At 28.6% G+C, this 21,516-nt stretch overlaps 1 protein-coding gene across 2 annotated transcripts in view; it reads left to right on the top strand.

The window, feature by feature from the left end:
• Nucleotides 1-21,516, top strand: part of LOC117174443 (retinal-specific phospholipid-transporting ATPase ABCA4-like) — a 52,917-nt gene that overhangs the window by 27,955 nt on the left and 3,446 nt on the right. For both annotated transcript variants that reach the window (XM_033363570.1, XM_033363571.1), the window contains exons 2-23: nucleotides 353-718; nucleotides 810-1,084; nucleotides 1,165-1,320; nucleotides 1,415-1,652; nucleotides 1,746-1,913; nucleotides 2,009-2,196; nucleotides 2,266-2,430; nucleotides 2,513-2,621; nucleotides 2,698-2,852; nucleotides 4,411-4,572; nucleotides 4,674-4,745; nucleotides 4,830-4,968; nucleotides 6,769-7,006; nucleotides 7,106-7,265; nucleotides 7,339-7,549; nucleotides 7,644-8,165; nucleotides 9,925-10,050; nucleotides 10,143-10,370; nucleotides 16,049-16,321; nucleotides 16,387-16,682; nucleotides 16,758-16,905; nucleotides 20,017-20,227. In XM_033363570.1, coding sequence (XP_033219461.1) covers nucleotides 353-718; nucleotides 810-1,084; nucleotides 1,165-1,320; nucleotides 1,415-1,652; nucleotides 1,746-1,913; nucleotides 2,009-2,196; nucleotides 2,266-2,430; nucleotides 2,513-2,621; nucleotides 2,698-2,852; nucleotides 4,411-4,572; nucleotides 4,674-4,745; nucleotides 4,830-4,968; nucleotides 6,769-7,006; nucleotides 7,106-7,265; nucleotides 7,339-7,549; nucleotides 7,644-8,165; nucleotides 9,925-10,050; nucleotides 10,143-10,370; nucleotides 16,049-16,321; nucleotides 16,387-16,682; nucleotides 16,758-16,905; nucleotides 20,017-20,227 — 4,606 coding nt within the window. The remainder of the gene's footprint in view (nucleotides 1-352; nucleotides 719-809; nucleotides 1,085-1,164; nucleotides 1,321-1,414; nucleotides 1,653-1,745; nucleotides 1,914-2,008; nucleotides 2,197-2,265; nucleotides 2,431-2,512; nucleotides 2,622-2,697; nucleotides 2,853-4,410; nucleotides 4,573-4,673; nucleotides 4,746-4,829; nucleotides 4,969-6,768; nucleotides 7,007-7,105; nucleotides 7,266-7,338; nucleotides 7,550-7,643; nucleotides 8,166-9,924; nucleotides 10,051-10,142; nucleotides 10,371-16,048; nucleotides 16,322-16,386; nucleotides 16,683-16,757; nucleotides 16,906-20,016; nucleotides 20,228-21,516) is intronic.

Below are 21,516 nucleotides of genomic sequence, written 5' to 3'. Positions count from 1 at the left end.
AAATGATTATCAGAAGTGCTTCGATGATTGGAAAAAGCGTTGGCACAAGTGTATTATATCTGAGGGGGATTACTTTGAAGGGGACGACATAAATATTGAGGAATAAATTAATATTTTTTGAGAAAACCATAAAGTCACCTTATTTTTTGAACACACTTCGTATTTTGTTAATAAACCTACAAATTTTGTTATCTCATAGCTACATTACATTTATTTTCCCATTCTTAGAAAAAAAATAAAAAATTCACAGTTAGCCTAGTTTAAATCATAGCTTAAGTGGAAATAGTGACCATTTTATTAATAATTTTTATTGAAAGTATTAGGAATTAACAGTTACATTTCATATTCTCAGAAATATACAATAATCGCAGCATTGGAAAATACTGTAAAATTATGGCGAATAAATTGCGAGTTTTCTCGCTCCTCATGTGGAAGAACTATACTGTTCGAAAAAGACATTGGAAAGTCAGTTTATTGGTGGAAATTTGCATTCCTTTACTTTTGTTTATACTAACTCAAGTCATCAGAGATTTCGCTGTGGAAAATAGTTCTTACGTGAAAATAGAAACCAACGACACGTATTATCCAATTCAAACGAAGGATGAAGTTTTGAGCTTTATGAATGATATAAAGACATTCGTCTACTTTGTACCCAAGAATAATTTCACGAAAGATATAATGCAAACAACTCGTAGATGTCTCTCACTTCCTGAAAGCAGTAAATTACTAATTTCTTTAAGAATATAATTTCTTAAAAATCATAATCTTAAAAGTAGAAAGATCACACTTAACAATCTAAACTTTAACAGGAGTCATAGGATTTTCTTCTGAAGACGAATTGCTGAAAAACTATACTTCGAAAAAACTCGCTGATATTGACGCCGAAGTTCTCGGAGTTATTTTCAAAAACCCTGATGAACTTAATTCCACTTCGAAACGCCTTGATTATACAATTAGATCTGATGGCCGGTCAATAAATGCATTCCTCGATTTTGTTAAAAAGAAGCCATTTTTACAAATTCAGATGTGTCTTGATGAATCCTTCCTCACACTGAAAATGTCAAATTCTAATTTCAACAGCCAAGTTAGTATTGAAAATAATTTTTAGTCGATATTTCGATATGGAATTAAAATTATAGTATGAAATTCAATCGTGTCTTACAGATTTCTATACAACAAATGCCAGATCCTGCACAAACTGTGAACCTAGTTCAGGAATTTATTCGACCCATGTATGCAGTGGTTGCAGTAATGGCGTTTTTAATTCCACTTTATATCGAAGCTGCCTACCCTGCCAATGAAAAGAATATCGGAGTGAATGTACTTTAAACTTCTTAATTATTAAATCAATTTTTATTCCCTTGAATTATTTACGTGTACATTGCATAAGCAAAAAGTTTTGATTTCTTTCTAGGTACTAATATCGATGAATGGTGTTAAAAATTACGAGAATCTGTTAAGCTGGTTGATGAGTGGATTATTTTTCAGCATATTGTACATCCTACCCCGACTGATATTATTTAAGATCTCTTTCTCGCAAGCTACACCGTACTTATATTTTGGAAATATTTTCCTTGTGGGAGTAATGCATTATGTGCATATAGTTCATCTTTTAGCATTTGGATACCATATTGCTTCATACTTTTCTAAATGTAAAGTTTCTAATAATAAATCATTTTTAAATAATAGTCAACAAATTTATCAATGTTAACAAATAATTAACATATTTTAAAAATATCTTTCAGCTACCTTTAGAGCACTGGCGATAGAATTCATTTATCTTGGATCATTTGCGATGCAAAATTACTTCATCAAAAGTAAAATTTATGCTATTATTCCATATTTTGGAATATTTTTTCCAAACATTCTCTTATATCGAATTTACGAAGAGATTGATATATACGAAGAACAATGTAGGTTTTAAAAATTAGACAAAATTCAAATCTTTGGAAAGTTATTGAACAATAATAATGAAATGCATTGAATTGAATTTTTTTTTAAATCATAGACATAGGTGTTGGATTCGATAATTTATTCCTTGTTGGGGATTTGAGGTATGCGAATGCAGGAAGTTTGGGTGTCATATTGATATTTTCAATCCTGGGTACTGTACTTCATTTCTTGCTAGCTCTTTATGTTTCCTCTCTATTTCCTGGAAAATTTGGAGTCGCAAAGCATCCGCTTGACTTTTTAAAGGTAAATTGTTTTTAAAATTTTCCCACCCTTTTGCTAAACGTAAAATAAAATAATTTTTGATTATACCAGATTCTGAAGTCAAAAAAAGTCTCTTCAGAAGAGGAATTATATGATTGCAATTACAACAATATGGAAGGAAAACCTTTTGAGGCAATACCTAAAGACGTTTTTACTCCTGGCATTCAGATCCGAAATTTGAAAAAATCGTATGTCATGAACGTTTTTAGTGGCGAAGTAAGTCTATTAGATAAATAAACTAATACTAATAGTATTCTAGCGGTTTAAAAGATAAATAATTTAAAAAATGTATCTTCAGGCAACCCAAGCACTTCGTGGAATTTCTCTCGATTTTTATAAAGGACAAATAACAACTTTGCTTGGTCATAATGGTGCAGGAAAGACCACTATGATGTCAATTTTAACCGGTAGGTTCATTCAATTATTGTAAAAAATGCAAAACTTTTGAAAATAAGGAATAAAAGACTAACATATTTTTTCAAGGTTTACTGAGTCCAACCGAAGGAATAGTTCTTATAAATGGAAAAAGAGTCACTGATCAAATGGACGAAATTGTAACCGATTTAGGTCTTTGTCCTCAAGAAGATATTCTTTTCCCAGATTTAAATGTATTCGAACAAATCGAGTTTTTTGGCTTGGTGAGTTATCTACTGTTTTTAAATATTGAGTCAACACATTGAATTAAATTTTTGATCGAAATTTTTTTAAATATCTTATTAAATCCTATCAAATGATTTTAAATTTCACCTAATACAATAGGCCTGAAGTTCGTGACGTCTGAGTCAGACGGTTTCATATTAATTTTTACGAATTTTCAATTTTTCATTTTTTTGCATAGCAATGTAGGATAATGTTTATAAAACACATTGTCACTATCGGTTTTTCGAATTTTACTCTGAAAAGATGAGAGCAAGAAATTTTTTTTCTCAAAATGTTAATTATATACTAAAAAAAATTATTTTACTATATTTTTACTTTGAATTTCGATAAACACCATCCATGAGGTGTAGACAAAAAGTTCAAAATTAATGTTCCATGATCAAAAAAGTGTCAAATCTGGCCAAACTACTTTGCTATGTCTCGAACTTCAGGCCTATCCTAATAGCATATGATGTTATCAGGGTCGCCATTAATCCCAAAAACCTGGAATTCGACGAAAGTTCTACTGTTTTGTTGAAAATTCTTCTTTGTTTTATGTAGAAAATTATTCCTTGTGGATTTAAAATTCATCTTCTGGTAGAAAATCCATCTTTTTCGCTTAAAAGTGAATTTTTTTTCATTGAAAAGTTTGCGATCATATTTTTGTTTCATAATTCATTACTTTCGGTTACAATTCCTTTTATTTGTTTAAAAGATTAATTATTTTATTGAAACTTCAACTTTTCAATATTAAATCACCCGTTTTGTAGAAATTTTAATTGTTTCCTTTTATCATTTGTCATCTTTTCTAGTCATCTTTTCTGGTTGAAAATTCATCTCTTATTGTTCCAAATTAATTCTTTGTAATTGTAAAGTCTATTCTAATATTTCTGAGCCAGAATTATTCTTTTATGGTTAAAAATTCAACTGCTTTTTTTTAAAGTGATATTTTTAATTTGAAAGTTAATTCTGCTTATTTTTAAAGTCTTCTGTTGTCAAAATTATACTATTTTTTTAAAGATCATATTTTTAATTTGAAAGTTATTTCTGCTTATTTGTAAAGTTTAATATTATCTTTTTTCCAGGATTCATTTCTGTTTGTTACAATTTCTACTGTTTGGTTGAGAATTTAATTATTTTGCTCAAAATTGAACTATTTCCTTAAAAAGTCATCTTTTTTTTGGCCGGAAATTCAACTATTTTATTGAACATTCACTTTTTTGACTGTTTTTAGTTGAAGTTCAATCTTTTTTGTTTCAAAATTCGATCATTTAGTTGAATATTTATTTTTTACGTTAAAAATTCGTTTCTTTTGCTTGAAAGTTTACTTTTTTGTTTGTAAATTTAACTATTTAGTTGCAAATAATTTATTGTTTGTTTATGTTTAAATTTAATCTTTTTGGGTTTAAAAGTAAAATGCTTTTTAAAACATCCTACTATAATGGGATGAAAATGCTTAAATATATTTAAAGATCTACATAATCATTGAATATTAAAACACTTACAAACTTGAAGTTTTGAATTTATGTTTTTTATTCAAATATTGGTTTTCTTTAGTTAAAGAATAAAAACAAGACGAGGGCGCAAGTAAAGAAAAATGTGAATGACCTACTGAAACAATTGAAATTAACCGCAAAACGGAACGTATTACCTGCGAAACTCTCTGGAGGTCAAAAAAGGAGAACTTGTCTTGGAATGGCAATAATTGGCGATGCAAGCGTAAGTGTTTTTCTCTAAATACCCTTACATTGTCAACTCTTTCACTCGCAAGTATTACTATTACATTTTAAATAATGATGAAAATTAAATAATTTATGTAGACACTAATATTGGACGAACCTACATCCGGAATGGATCCTGAAACCAGAAGAGAAGCGTGGGATATTTTATTGGTAAGATTCAAAGTTTAGAAGAAACTTCGCGTAATTACGTACTGCCAAGAAAATAATATTACATAATATTTATTCATGTTTCAGAAAATGAGAGGGGAAAAGACGATTTTGATAAGCACTCATAATATGGAAGAAGCTGACGTTCTTGGAGATAGAACTGCTATTGTTCAATTAGGAGAATTAAAAAGTTACGGGACGCCAATGTTTTTGAAAAAATTCTATGGTAATACTTCAAGACATTTTATTTTTTCGCTCGCTTTCAAAACTTTATAATATTCTAAAATTTACACAACTAAATGGAACTATTATCAGGATGACCACTGACCGATAAAACCAGAAATTAGCCTAAAATTTTTTTGCAGTTTATTAAATTACAGGCTTCAGACTCTTTCCCTTATTAAACTTTTTTCACCTTTTTTAAAACAATTCTTCTTTTTGCTCCTTGTTTCCAAGAAAATTCCCATTGTTTACATTTTTCTTGTTTTTTTTTTCGGGCTAACCTTTTCCTTTTGGACCTCGTTTTTAAATATTTTTCACATATTGTTTAACAAATTGCAAAAACAAGTTTAAAATATTATAGAACTTCATTAAACATTGAACAATATTCATCAAACTTAAAGAGATTTTGTTTTTTAACGAAATGGATTTCATAAATAAACAAAAATCATAGCAATTAGCTGAAAATAATGTCTAAGAGTTTTTTTTGGGTCGCTGATTACGAAATCTGAAGTCAAATCTCAAAAATTCAAATTGGCGGATCCAATATGACGGACAACAATTTGATAAATAAGTACCCTGACCTCTAAATGGCTTTCCGTTTTTTTTTGTCACTACTTACAAATCTAAAGTGAGAATTTCAAAATTCAAAGAGGCGGATAGAATATAGCGGGCAGAGTTTAAAAAAAAGTCCCATGAAAAATTTGACATTAAATTTCTAATCGGTGGTCCAAACCCCCTTTATGACCCACAAAACCCCCGAGACCTAAAAAATTCCTGAGGGCTCATTTTGAAGCCATGTGACTTATTTTTGCATTTTATGTTTGTTATATTGAATCGATTTTGAATTTTGATCATTTCCAATATTTGTCCTTTTAATCCATAATCAGCGACCCCAAAAACCTCCTCTGTATGAAGTTTCAAACAACTTGTTTATAAGGAAAATTGTATGGTTCTATTTATATTGGAAAATTTTGATTGAAAATTCATTCTTTTGTATAAGCATTTTGTTCAAAATTAATCTTTTTGAGATGAAAAATCTTCTTTTCTGGTTGAAAGATAATTCTTTTAATTTGAAGTCCAGTATCATATTTTTGGTTCAGAAATCATCTCTTGGTTAAAAATTCTTCTATTTGGTGAAAAATTAAATAATTTTGTTGAAAATTCAACTATTTCATTTTTTAAATAATTTTTAAGTCGACAAGTTAATTGTTTTGTTGAACATTCACCTTTTTGGATAGAAAATTCATTTTTTGGTTGAAACTTAATCCTTATTCATTAAAAGCTCAACTCTCTTCTAAAACAATTGACTTTTTAGCTAGAAAACTGAAAGCTTTCGTTGAAACTTCATCTTGTTTTGTTGAAAATCCAATACATATTTTGTTGAAAATGCAATATATTTTGACTTGAAATCTTGGGAATATGTTACCCTCCTTAATGTAATTCAAAAAAAGTTATATCTATATTAATTTCCTGTTCTCTTAAGAAATCACCTTATTTCCCCTGTTTTGAGAGTATTTTAAGCTTTAAAGTCTGAAATCACTTATATAATAATTCAAATGATATATTTTACTTTGTAGTTCCAAAATGTTTCATTTTTTTCAAAACGTATATAATAAAGAAATGATTAAACAATTATTATTATAAACCCTGAATGTAATTTTTGACCGGAAAACTCAGGAAATAGCCTGGAATTGTTGTAATTTTTGTATGGCCACTCTAAGTCTTTGCTTTTTAATAGATTTCTTTATTTGATAAATTTGTTGTTAAGCCTTTTTTCGATTCTTCTTTAAATTTAATTTTACAGGCCAAGGAAACATTGAAGTGACATTATCTACAGAAGACAAATATGACCTGGAGAAAATAAGAAATCAATTCACCGGAGAAAGCGAGCTAATTAATTTTGACGGTGGAAAAATAGTTTTGAGTATTCCATACACAGACCATTTACCAGATGACTTAGACAAGATTGAATCATCAAAAAAAAAACTTGGTGTAAATGGCATTAGCGTCTCACTAATAACTTTGGAGCAGGTTTTTCTCAAGTGTGTTTTTATGATTTCATTTAATTTTACATTAACATTCAGAAACTTTTAATAATGTGTGTTCTTATAATTATTTATTAATTCATAATGAAACTAAAGGGCGACGAATGAAGATAATGATAAGACTGAAGTGGATAATTCACATATGGAAAGAATAAAGAAAGTTGATGGTCACAAACTTGTCTTTCAGTCGGCAATGGCGCTCTTGTTAAAGAAATTAACATTCACGCAAAAAAATATGTTAACATTTTTGTTCATGGTATGAGAGAAAATTTTCTTTTAATAAGTCTACTCTTTTTGTACAAGTACTTTAATTGAAGAATTATTTTCAGCTGTTGCTTCCTTTACTGGGAATTCTTTTCATAGCATTGGGTTCTATCGATCTTGATGATACAAATGTACATCCGACAAGACTTGATATGTACAGAGATCCAATAACTTTCTATTTCTCGAATGATGACCACTGTGGACAAATTTATGATTCGACTGTCAAAAGTTTCAACGGAAAAGTCACAAGAATCAAAGATTCTAACATTTCCGAAGGTAAAAATTTCGGGATTATGTTTTTTCGTCCAATCAATTAAAATTTATTAAATCATTATCTTATTTAATAATTTAATGTTCCAAATTATTTCAGCTTTGCTGAATTTTAGTAGAAATGACTTGGGACATTACAAAAATAATCTAGTAGCTGCTGCAACTTTTGAACTCGACAAATATCAAAAAATGGAAGCTAATGCTTTATTTTCTCAGAAGATATTTTACAGTATACCAATATCTTTCAATCTTCTTTCAAATACCATAATCAAAGCTTTGGTTGGAGAAGATTATCAAATAGATTTGTCGACTCAGCAAATGCCAAATCCATACCATTTCCGGGATGTAGCCGTTACTGATGGAAAAGAATACTTCGACACTATTTTGTTTATGTCTTTCCTAATTCCAACCTTAGCAATGTACGTTATTCATCCTCTGAGAGAATCCTACTCTGGAATAAAGAACCTTCAAAGGATGACTGGAGTCACGAGCTACTTGTATTGGGGCACTTTTTTCATCTTTGATTTCCTTTTCTTCATTATCTCGCTGATTCTCATGTTGATAGGATTTTATTGCATGGATGTAATTCTGGATCTGCGACTATTTTATGGAACTGAAATGAGTGAGATATAAAAATGAAGAACCATTATCAGGGTGCCCGCTAGACCGGGAAACCGGAAAATGGCAGTGACATTATTTTTTGAGCGGGGATTGTACAAATTTTTAGGAAAAAAAATCCGTCCAACTTTGATTTCAACCGTTTTTAAATTAATTATTAAAATTTTTATCTCTGTCAATTATGATATCATTTAGTTTAGAATACGTAATTCGTAAAAAAAATTACGTAATACGTAATTTTTTAATTTTTAAGCGTTCATTTTCATTTACAGAATTTTAAAATGCTGTTTTAGAATGTTAAATATTTAAAAGTTAGAAGCGTTTAAAATCGATGATTTTTGTTAAACAATATTTTTCGTTGAGCAACTACGAATATAAAGTAATTACTGATTTTTTAAAATTTAATTGTACTTTAAAATTTAAATAGTGAATACTAATTGATACTACAAGACGATTCAGAATCTGTTGAGAATTTTAAAATTTCCAGACCTAACGTTAAAAATTAGACTGTTTCAATTGGAAAGTCTTATTAGTTAAACATATGTAAATTCACGATTGAAACTTTATAAACCATTTGCAATTATAAAATAACTTTAAATTAATTTATTCACAATTAAATGCTTTTTATTAAATTTAAAATATTATTTCGGTCTAAAATATTCCATTCTTAAGCCATTCAATTTGAACTTTTTTAATTAAGAAATATGAAATTTACTTAATATATTTAGAAATATCTGACTGTGGATTTAATATCAGTAATTACAAATTAAATATTCAAAACTAATAAAAAAACTAAAGTTTGAACGTCACAATTTTAATTGTTGTATTTCGAAAAATTTCATTGGCTATTCGTTACAAAATTTCGGTGCCAATAGCTCACGGTCTAATTTAAAAGAAAATATAGATTTTTGGCAGATTTCGGAAAAAAATTAGAAGCTTTGTAAAACTTTTGAAAGGATTCAGAATAATAAAAAAAGTTTTCTAAGAAAATTGAAAAGCAAGATTAAAAAAAAATGCTTAGAAAAAATGTTAGGAAAAATTCAAATAATTTAAAAAATATTTAGAAGTTATGAACAAATTTAAAAAGTAAATTAAATTTTGAAAAAATGTAAAACGATATTTAAATGTTTCAAGATTTTTAAATGAAATTTTGAAGCATCTTAAGGATTTTAAAACAATTCAAAATTAAAATAATTTGACTTTTAATTTGAAAAGTGTTTAGCTTATAAAAAATGTAAACGTTTAATTTGTAATTCTTCTAGTTCAAAATTGCCTAAAATTATGTAATTTCAAAACATTTTTAATTCATTGATTGGTTCTCCAATTTAGTGCATTTGAATCTTGGAGCTCTATAATTTATTAAAGTTTAAAATTGTAATTGGGCAGCTTAACTACATTTAATTTAAAATGGTTCAATGGAAAAGTGTTAGTAGCCCCTACTTTAAACGTTTAAATTATTGAGCATTTCAACACAAAACTTGTGAATTAAAAAACGTTTAAACTTCAGTTTTAAAAACTGAAATTTAAAGATCTCCATTTTGAGTGCTTAAATTTGCAGCTCAGTTTTTATTACTTTAAATGGAACATTTTTTGGCTTTGGAGTTCTGATTTTTAAAATTGCATCGTCCTAGAGAAATGTCTGCGAACCGGGAAATGACCGGGAATTTTTTTCCTTGGTTAAAACGGCCACCCTGATTGTAGACATAAATACTCTAATTAAATATTTAAGTGAGTTCTATTCTTGAGATTAAATATTTTTTTAGGTATTATGTTTCTCTTGCTGACATTATTTGCTGTGAGTACACTTCCATTTGTTTATATCTTCACTTTCCTGAAGAGAAAAACAAGTACCGTTATAAGTATTCTAGCCATTCTTCCCCTCGTATTTGGTAAGTAAACTGGAAACTCAGATGTGAAAGCTTTATAATTTAAATGTCGCTAGGAGATCTGATTTAAGTAAATAATACATTTTTTATTATAGTTTTATTGGAAAGTATAATTAATGGAGTGATACACATCGCAGTCGGAGATAAATCCATCGCAGAAATTCTTTCTGTGATCGAGAAAAGAATTTTTATGCTCTTACCTTCCGTAAGCTTCTTTTACGGTCAAGTTAGCTTCTTTGTAACCGCAAATAAAAACGCCCATTGTCGAAAGATGCCAGAATATTTGCTAAAGTTGGCTTGTGAAGAAATGAACCCATGTTGCAGTAAGAATAATTATTTCATTTTTTCTATTTGACATAAAGGGCCATCCATAAACTACGTTACCAATTTGAGCGGAGGAGAGGGACATGAATATATGTATTTTTCACAAACTAGTTGAATTTTTTAATTATAAACGATCCATTTTCAAATCAAAAGTGGAATAGTTAGGTTTTCTGATAAAAAAAATATTTTTCGACAAAAAAAGACACGAAATATCGACGAAATACTTGAAATTTAAACCCAATTGTTGAATTTTAAAGCCAGAAAGACGAATTATGTACAAGAGTTGAATTTTCAATACGAAAATATGTTCAACCAAACAGTTTAAATTTCTATCAAATTGTTGAATTATTAAACAAAATGTATTGATTTTATAAGAAGATTAATTATCTACTAAAAAAGTTGAATTTTCTACTAGAAAAGATCAATTGTCAGTTAAAACAATTAATTTTCAACCAAAAATTGAATAGTTAAAGTTTCAGATAAAAAAATTAATTTTGTAAGAAAAAAAACGAAGTTTCAACAAAATACATGAGTTGTCCAATCAATTGTTAAATTTTGAAACCAAAAAGACAAATTATCTAGAAAACGGTTGCATTTTCAACCAGAAAATATTTCCAAGCACGAAAAATAATCTTCTACTAAAAAAAAATGAATTTTCAAATAAAAAGTTGAATATGTCAACTAAAAAAGGTCAGTTTTCAATTTTTAAAATCAATTATTAACCGAAAATGGAATAGTTACATTTTCAGTTAAAAACTAATTGTCAGTCAAAACAAAACTAACAAAAAAGTAACCAATTTTTAACAAAATAGTTAAATTTTCAGTGAAGGAGATGAGTTTTCAACTAAAATTATGAATCCTTGAAAAAACTACAAAAGAGTTCAACAGTCTACCAAATAGCCCAGAAAATATTTTTTTCGTATTTTCAAAATTTGCAGAAAATAATAAAAAATATTTTCTTAAAAAGTAAAAGTTGAAACAAAAATTAGAAAAAAAATTTAAAGGTGTTTTTTCGAGAATATCTTTTTCAAAATTTAAAAATGAAAAAGAAAATAATATCTCAAATACGCCAAAAGTTATAGAGGTTTAAGAAAATCGGGTTAAAAAAATAAAGTACAAAATTCAAATACGCATAATTTTTTAGAATTTTTTTTAATCGGTACAATACGTATCGCCTTATTTCATCTGAAAAACAATATATTTCTTCCCCGAAGGATTCTGCGATTTCAAGTGTAGGGCCCTGCCTGATTTGAAATGGATTCGGTCTCTTGAAAAAAACTACGGTTGCTTATGGTGGAACACAGGTAATACAGGTATGTTTTCTGAGGATAAATTTTTACAAAGTTTGCAAATTTTGCAAAATGTGTCCGTGCAATGGTATATTTGAATAATAAGTTAAAAAGTTTCAAAATCACTTTCATATGTGAGACTTCAACTTCTTTCCTCATTTCGTCTTTTTTAATGAATTATTTTTCCCCATATTTTCAAGATTTTTCCCTTTTTCCTTTTAAATGCGAACTATTATATTTTTTATAATAGATTTAATGCTTTCACGATGATTCATTTTGATAAAAAGAGATATTTCGGGTTCCAATCGTGTAAAGAACTACGAATTTTGTCGACGTTTCGTGAACACTGCAGTTTACTTCTTCAGGGCTGACCTGAAATTATATAAATTATTCATGTTATAATTATATAAATTATGTATTTCATAATTATATAAATTATATATAAATTATTTTTGATTTATAATTCATCTCGTTTGGTTAAATATGTTACTATTCAATTCAACATTTTATGATTTTGTTGAAAATTCGTCTTGTTGGCAAAAAATTAATTTTCTGGGTTAAAAAATAATACTTTTGGTTAAAAATGCAACTATTTTGTAGAATGTTGAATTCCTTTTTTGGAATTGTTTTATTTGAAGATTCATAATTCTAGTTGAAAATTCATCTCTTTGATTGCAAATGTAACTATTTTGTTGAAAATTTGTTTTTTGACTTTTTTGATTGACAATTAGTTTTGTAACTGAAAATGTAACTATTCTATTTTTGGTTAAGGATTGATTTTTTAAAATGGAAAATTAATCTTTTCTAGTTGACAGTTCAACCTTTTGGTTGAAAATTCATAGTTTTTTAGTAGAAGATTAATCTTAATTCAACTATTTTCTAGATAATTTGTCTATATGGCTTCAAAAATTCAGCAACTGATTGGATAATTCATATATTTAGTTGAAACATAGTTTTTTTTTGTTAAAAATTCATTTTTTCATACAAAAATTTAACTATTCCATGTTTGGTTAAAAAATCCACAATTTGATAGAAACTCAAAGTGTTTGGTTGAACATATTTGCGTTTTGAAAATTCAACATTTTTGTAGATAATTTATATTTCTGGCTTCAAAATTCAACAGTTGGGTTTAAAATTCATTTATTTCGTGGGAATTTGATAGTTTATAATTTGGAAATTCAACTATTTTGTTGAAAATTCATAATTCTTGATTGCATTCAATTTTTCGAAAATTCTTTTTTTTTTATTTGTTGAGAATTCCAAATTTAACACATTTGATTGAAAATTATTTTTTTTTGTTAAAAATCCATGTTTTCCGGTTAAAGAGGAAACTTTTTTCTAACGAATTCGACTTTTTAGCTAGAAAACTTAACTCTTTTGTTTAAAATTCAAGTTTTTGGTTGATAATTCATCTTTTTTCAATAGAAGATTATTCTTCTTGCTTGAAAATATTTTCGGGTTAAAAATGCACACGTTTTCCTTATATTTTTTTTTTGTTTTTGCTAGAAAATTCAACAACTGATTTGATAGTGCATGTATTTTGTTGAAATTTCTTTATTGCTTTGATTACAAATTAAAATTTTTACCTGCAAATTTAACACTTCCATTTGGGTTTAAAATTGATGTATTTCGTTAAAATTTCGTTTTTTTTTTGTTAGAAACTAATGGTTTATCTGAAAACTAAACTATTCTACTTTTGGTTGAAAATTGATCGTTTAAAATTTTCAAATTCAACTATTTTATGGAAAACTCATATATTTTGTTGAAAATGTGTCGTTTTTGTTTGAATTCAACTGTTAGAAAATTCATTTTTTTGTTGTTGAAAATTCAACCTTTCGATTGAAAAGTAAGTTTCTTGTTGCAAACTCATCTTTTCCCTATCGAAAGAAATCTCTGAGTTTTCTTTAGCGAAATAGCTTGGCCCATTTGAGTCTATAAACAAAGTCGATTTTAACAAAATAGTCTCGGAGATAGTTTGAGAGATTTGGGTCCTTTTCAAGATCCTTTTAGTGATCCTTTTAAGAGTGGTGCGACGGTAATATAATGTTCCTTTTGTATTCGTCACGTACCGGGCGGGCAGAGTTATTTACAGTAGTTGGTCGTGGCTAATAACTTATATACTGATATACAATTTTCTAGTTGAATCCAAAAATGTTGTCTTTTTTGGCGTATCTCATTCCATTTACGAGAAACGTTCTAGTAATTCCAATTTTAAGGGCATGTGATACTTAGAAAATTGTCGATTTTACCAGTTTTAGGTTCCGATGGCTTCTTTTCTTTAATAATCAATATTTTGTCTTAAAAATTTGGGACATGATAGCAACCATGCTAACGGACGTCCCCACACACTTTTTTTCGGTTTAATTCAAAAAAGTTTTAATTTAGCAAAATCTTCTTAATTTGCATAGCGCTTCGGAATTAGTATCGGTTTTACCAGTTTTAGGTTCCGACGGCTTTTTTTCTAGAATAATTAATATTTTGTCTTAAAAATTTGGGAAATGATAGCGAACATGCTAACGGACGTCCCCGCACACTTTATTTGTGGTTTTTTTTCAAAAAATTTTTTGATATTGCTAACAACGTGTGTACATTTGGAGGTTATGTATGTTACAATTCTCTTGTGCGTTACTTCCAAAGTACACAATATTTTTGGCCGAAAACTTTGGACTTGCAAATAAACATAGTAACTAATCTCCCGGAACTAACCCTTTTTGCAGGCAATCAAAAAACTTTATTTCATAAATAATTTCCAGATTATCGGAAAGGCAAAGATAAAAAACGACGTTACCTCAAAATAATACATATGCATAAAATTTTTATTTAGCACAATATTTTTTTGTTGTTATTATCCCTCAAAAAAGAGTCCGGAGACGTCCGTTATGACATTTTACAGCATCTCCGAATTCAGTTTTTAAAAATTTTAATTTTTGTGGAAAAAAAGCCTGGGAAACTGTAAGTATCACATGCCCTTAAGCATAAAAAAAAAGTTAGATATCTGAAGTCATCGAAACCCGTAGATTCCGAATTATTATGTTTTAGGCTGTTAACTATGAAATTAAAAAAAAATCTGCTTCTAAATTTTAATCCGAAAGCTTAAGAAAGGACCCTTGAGTGTCGGCTACTCTATTGAGATAGCCTCTCTGCTTGTTATTTATGATCGTATTCTTATTTCAATTTCGGAAAGGATATTTTAAAGCCTTCAGACCATTTAAACGAGCTTCCTGGACCTTTAAAAATATCTGAGTGCCTGCGGAGAATTTCTCTGAGCTTCTTTGACCTAAAGAATTTTTAGTATATACTCAAAGATTCTTTTCGGTAGGGTTCAGGTTAAGGGCATGTGATACTTACAGTTTCCCCGGCTTTTTTTCCACAAAAATGAAAATTTTTTTAAACTGAATTCGGAGATGCTATAAAATATCATAACGGACGTCCCCGGACTCTTTTTTGAGAGATAATGACAAAAAAATGTATTGTGCTAAATGAAAATTTGATGCATATGCATTATTTTGAGGTTACGTCGTTTTTCATCTCTGCGTTTCCGATAATCTGGAAATTTTTTATGAAATAAACTTTTTTGATTGGCTGCAAACAAGGTTAGTTCCAGGAGATTAGTTACTATGTTTATTTTTAAGTCCAAAGTTTTCGTCCAAAAATATTGTTTAGTTTGAAAGTAACGCTCGGGTGAATTGTAACACACATAACCTCGAAATATAGACGCACGTTGTTAGCAATATCAAAAATTTGTTGATAAAAAAAACACAAAAAAATTGTGCGGGGACGTCCGTTAGCATGTTCGCTATCATTTCCAAGATTTTGAAGGCAAAATATTTCTTATCCTAGAAAAAAAGCCGGGGGAACCTAAAACTGGTAAAATCGACAATTTTCTAAGTATCACATGGCCTTAAAGAGCCAAATGTTTTTTTAAATATTAATTTTTTCAGCTGAAAATATTCCTTTTTTTTTGTTAAAACCTTATTTTCTTAGTTGAAAATTCAGTTGTTTTGTTGCAAATTCATCTTTGGGTATAAAATCTATCTCGGTAAGTTAAAAATTCAACTATTTAGTTGAAAGTTTAATTATTTTGATGAAAATTCAACTATTTTGCTAAAGTCATCTTTCTTGGTCGAAAATACAACTATTTTGTTGAAAATTTGTACTTCTGGATTGCAAATGCAACTCTTTTTGGATGAATTTAAATATTTTTTGTTTGAAAATTCAATCATTTGATTGCAAATAAACCTTTGTAGGCTGACAATTCAACTATTTGGGGGGTCGTAAGCTAAATGCACGGTCGTCGACGGGGGAGGGGCAAACTAGTCCAAAATTGGTATAGTTTTTTATGGACAGCCCCTAATAGTGGTTTTATTGCATTAAATCCAATTGTCCAGGTCTCAACTGCTCTGATGGTAAATGTGAAAAGCATTTCGAATATTTCGGAAACTTTGAAAAGAACGGGGATCTAGAGGAATGCGCATTATACTTATTCCTGACTCCTTTTCTTTATTTCACAATACTCTTGTTATTGGAACAAAAAATAGTACCACTTGCACTTTATAAATATTCGAAAAAAAATCCTGATGGTAATAATCAGGAAATGGACGAACAAGTGATGAATGAAAAGACTTCCGTTGCTGCTGAGATTGAGAAATTGATAAAGCAAGGTAGGTGTTTTACAAAAAAGAAATTAACTGACTACTCGGAAAATTAATATTGTTTTTTTTCTCAGAAAACTCCATTCAAATGCAGAGCAGATTGGAAAATGCAAGCGGAGACTATTCTGCTGTGAATACTCTTGCAGAAAATGACTCCATTTATTTGGTCTATAAATTGAGTAAAAACTATGGAAATCTTACTGCAGTAAAGGAAATTAGTTTCAGTGTTAAAAAAAGCGAATGTTTTGGATTACTTGGTGTTAATGGTGCAGGAAAAAGTACGACCTTCAGAATGCTTACTGGGGAGGAAGTTCCTAATAGTGGTGTCATGTATTTGAATGGAAAAGAAATTACTTCCAATAGAAAAGAGGTATCAGAATTCTAATCTATATTTTCTTTGGTTGCTGTTTAACATTAATTTTACGCAAAATTTTCTGTTTTATAGTATCTGGCTCAGATGGGATATTGTCCACAAAATTCTGCTTTGATAAAAACGCTGAATTCTAGAGATCACTTGAAATTATTCGCTTGTCTTCGAGGAGTTCCAAATAATCAAGTGTCTTCTGAAGTTCAAAAATGGATCAACAGATTAAGTACATATTTTTCAATACAGAGTTCGGATCTCGCGACTTTTTCAACTTTTTCAACTCTCCCTTTTCTCAACAGCTGACTATACTTTGTTTCAATTTTAATCCCAATGAAACTTTTAAATTTAGAATTTAAATGATAAAAAAATGTGACATTTTTAATTGAGGACATTAAAAATCGAATAATTTCTCATTAATGCTTTATACGTTGGTAATGCAAATTTATTTATTTATGTTTTTTATTTTTATTTTATTGTAATTTGATGGTCATAAAAATAAAAAAGACGAAAGAAAGAAAAAGAGAAAGAAGGGGATGTGGTTGGCTGCCTTCTCATTTTTCTTTCCTCGTTTTAAATTTTTTTTTCCGAAAATTTTATTTTTTTGTTGTTTCTTTTTGTTTGTTTTTTTTTTGTGTTTTTTTCAGATTACAATAGGGTTTTTTTTTGGTTTTCGTTTATTCGTTGTGGTCCAAATTTTTTCGTCGGATTCTTGTTTTGTATCAATTTCATTATTGGACGTTAAATGGGATTTTTAATTTGGATTTTGGTCTATTTTAAATTTCTTAAATTTTGACGATGAACTTTTTGTTGAAAGTTTAACTATTTTATAAAAAAATTGTATTTGGCTTAAAAATTCAATTGTTTCTTTAAAAATTCAACTTTTGCGCTTGAAAATTCAATTATTCTTAGTAGAAGTTTAATCTATTTTATTCGAAAATTCGACCATTTGGTAGGAAATTCAATTATTTTGATCAAAAGTCAAATTTTTCGTTGTACATTCGTTTTTTTTAAATAGAAAAACTGGTTCGTTCCAAATTTACCTTTTTGGGTAGAAAATTGATCTTTTATCGAAAATATTGTATTTGACATGAAAATTTCTCCTTCTGGATTCATCCTTCTGGATTGAAAATTAATCTTTTTTGGCAGTAAAGTCACCTTTCTTAATTGAAAATGCATCTTTCTTGACTGAAAATATAATTTTTATTAAGTTTGCAAGTGCCTTCTTAATAATTCGTCTTTTTGTCTTGAAAATTCAACTGTTTTGTTGAAAATTCGATTTTTTTTATAGAAAATTCTTACTTCTTGGTCGAAAATGAACTTTTTGTTAAAAATTTAGCTGCTTCCTAAAAAAATTTTATTTGGCATCAAAATTCAACTGTTTGTTAAAAGAATCATCTTTCTTGGTTTAAAACGATCTATTTGTTAAAAATTCAACCTTTCAGGCTGATAAATCAACTGTCTTCCGAAAAAGTCGTCTTTTTGTTTTTAAAATTCAACTAGTTGGTTAAAAATGAAAATATTTAATTGTTATTGTATTGTATTTATCTCTTTTAGATTGATAATTCAAATGCCTTTTGAGGAATTTGCCTTTTAAACTTGAAAATTTAACTATTTTCTTGAAGTTTAATCTTTTTTGTTTTGGCTAATAGTTCAGTTACTTTGTAAAAAGTTCGTTTCTTTGGCTTGAATGTTATCAACTATTTAGTTGTAAATGCAAATTTTTAATTGAAAATAATATTTTTTCAATTCAACTATTTGATTGGAAATTAATGTTTCGGGTTTGAAAGTCAACTGTTTTCTAAATTTTTCGACTTTTTATCTTAAAAATTCAACGCTTTTTTTTTAAATCTCTCATTATGAGGAAAATTCGTCTCTTTCTGTTTGAAATTCCATTATTTTTTGCAAATGCAATATATTTAGACTTGAAATCTTAGGAATTCAAAGCATTTCATTTTGAATTCACTATTGTTTCTACATTAATTGGATTTAAAAGACTTTATTCCCCTATTATTCCCATATTTACATGAGCAATTTCCCCTGTTTCGAGAGCATTTTAGATTGTATAGTCTGAATGATTAAAAAATGAATAATTTCCCAAGTTTGATGTCTTCAAACTGAATGTTTCTGAAGTTAAAAATTAACGTAAATGATCAACTTCTCTCATTAGAAAGTAATCTATGTTTACCAGTTTAAAAGTTCAGAAAAGAATATTTTAAACTTGGATTTGCGATCCTTCAAGAATAACGATTGTTGAATTACTATTGTTGAAGAATTGTTTTAACTTGAATTCTTATTTCGAATATGCAAACAATATTTTTAAATCAATAAGAATTATGTACTCTATATTCCTAAACAAATAAAGCTATTGTTTAAGTCATTCAGTTTCTAATACTTTTTTGGCTTTATATTAAAAAAATTGACATGAGTGTTTGTGCACTTTTTTCGTAATACCATGCAACTTTTTGTAATTTTATGCCACTTATACGATTTTCTTTAAGGGCATGTGATACTTAGAAAATTGTCGATTTTACTAGTTGTAGGTTCCCCCGGCTTTTTCTCTATAGAATAATAAATATTTTGTCTTAAAATTTTGGGAAATGATAGCGAACATGTTATCGGACGTCCCCACACACTTTTTTTGTAGGTTAATTCAAAAAAGTTTTCATTTAACAAAATGTGATTAATTTGCATATAGCGCTTAGGAAATAGTATCGATTTTTTCAGTGTTAGATTCCCCGGCTTTTTTCCTAGGATCAGAAATATTTTGCCTTCAAAATCTGGGAAATGATAGCGAAGATGCTAACGGACGTCCCCGCACACTTTTTTTGTGTTTTTTTTATCAAAAAATTTTTGATTTGCTATTGTGTATATTTCGAGATTATGTGTGTTACAATTCGCCCGAGTGTTACTTCCAAACTACACAAATTTGTGGGCGAAAATTTTGGACTTACAAATAAATATAGTAAATAATCTCCCGGAACTAACCTTGTTTGCAGGCCAAGAAAAAAGTTTATTTCATAAATAATTTCCAGATTATCGGAAAGGCAGAGATGAAAAACGACGTAACCTCAAAATAATGCATATGCATACAATTTTTATTTAGCACAATACATTTTTTTTGGTTATTATCCATCAAAAAAGTCTGGGAACGTCCGTTATGATATTTTATAGCATCTCCGAATTCAGTTTTTAAAAATTTTCATTTTTGTGGAAAAAAAGCCGGGGAAACTGTAAGTATCACATGCCCTTAAGAGCTACAATATAAATTCTGCCTTTACTTTTAGTTCCTTCTTGATATTATTTTGTTATATATTCATCTCCTTTTTATTATTTAAAGATTTAAATCTTTGCGCACTTCAGCCATGTGGAACCTATAGTGGAGGAAACAAACGAAGATTAAGTATTGCTATTGCATTAATCGGAAATCCAAATTTGGTATTATTGGATGAGCCAACGACAGGCGTTGATCCCGCTGCTCGAAGATCTCTATGGCATGTGATTAAATCTTGCCAATTAGCTGGACAATCTATTATTCTGACATCTCACAGGTAAATATCAGATCATTAATTTTATTGTTCATTGCTATAGTTTAAAGAACAGGCTGTACTCAGGAATATGGGTTTCTGCGGTTTTCATCTCCCCTGGCCAAACGTACAGGTGAATTCGAGTACCTCTAATAAATGCAGATGCAGACGCGAGTTATCACTGAATCTGATTCAATTGATACAGCGATTATAAGCCAATCTTAGTAAAGTAAAATGATCACAGGCCGTTCCCAGATTTCGGGTGTTATACAAATTTAAAAAGCGTATCAATGATTGAGTTTTTAAAGACAAAATTCTAAATTATAAATTTGTTGAGTTTCAGTTTTAGGCGTTTATAATTCAAAAAGTTCCATTTTTACTGCTTTAATTTACAGCTCAATTTTGATTACTTCAAATGAAAATATGTTCAACCCTTAGAGTTATAATTTTCTAATTTTGAAGAACGTGGAAAAACTTTTGCAAACCGAGAAATGACCGGCAATTTTTTTCCTCGATTGAAATGGCCACCCTCATTTTTGAAATGTGAAATAGTTCAAGAGCGTTAAAGAATGTTGTTTCAAATTTCATTTAACCTTATTTAAATAATATAACATTTTTTATGATTATATTTTTTCTTCTTTTCTGCATATAAAAATAAATGTTTAATCTTTCCCCATTTTTCGCCTTTTTCATGAAAAATTTCCCTATTTCCCCTTTTTTGAGTTACTTTTGCGCTGTGATCCCTGGGATAACAATGGAGGCATATAATAAATGTAATCTATTTTATTATTATGGATTTAAATTTATTGCATTGGAAGAACCAGATAGTTTTCCGGTTTGGGCGATTGTGAATTTTCGTCAAAAAACTTAGGATAAGAGGCGAGGGTGCTCCTGCAATGATTTAAAAGAACTTTTATAATTGAATATAGTAAGGCGATAAATTTCACTTTATTTGTATTTGTTAATCTTCATATTTATTTTAAAAAACCTGAAAGCGCGTGTATAATTAGGGCCGTTCGTAAATTGCATAAAGTCTACTGAATGAGGGGGCGGGGCAACGATTTTTCTATGCTGATTTACATGGGGTACAGTTTTTGTTAAAAATGTATCTTTTCAAGTTAAACATTAAACTGCCTTGTTGAAACTTCTCTTTTTTTGACGTAAAACTTACTTATTTAAACTTAAAATTTAACTATTTAGTTGAAAATGAACTTTTGTGTTGAAATTATATATTTTCTGCTTGAAAATTTGCCTGTTTTTATACAAAAAATCTTCGCTTTGTCTTAAAAATTGAACAATTTGGTAGATAATCC

This window comes from Belonocnema kinseyi, chromosome 6 (assembly GCF_010883055.1).
Source record: "Belonocnema kinseyi isolate 2016_QV_RU_SX_M_011 chromosome 6, B_treatae_v1, whole genome shotgun sequence".
In the NCBI taxonomy this organism is placed as follows: Eukaryota; Metazoa; Arthropoda; class Insecta; order Hymenoptera; family Cynipidae; genus Belonocnema; species Belonocnema kinseyi.
This window is presented reverse-complemented; position numbering and strand designations above follow the sequence as displayed.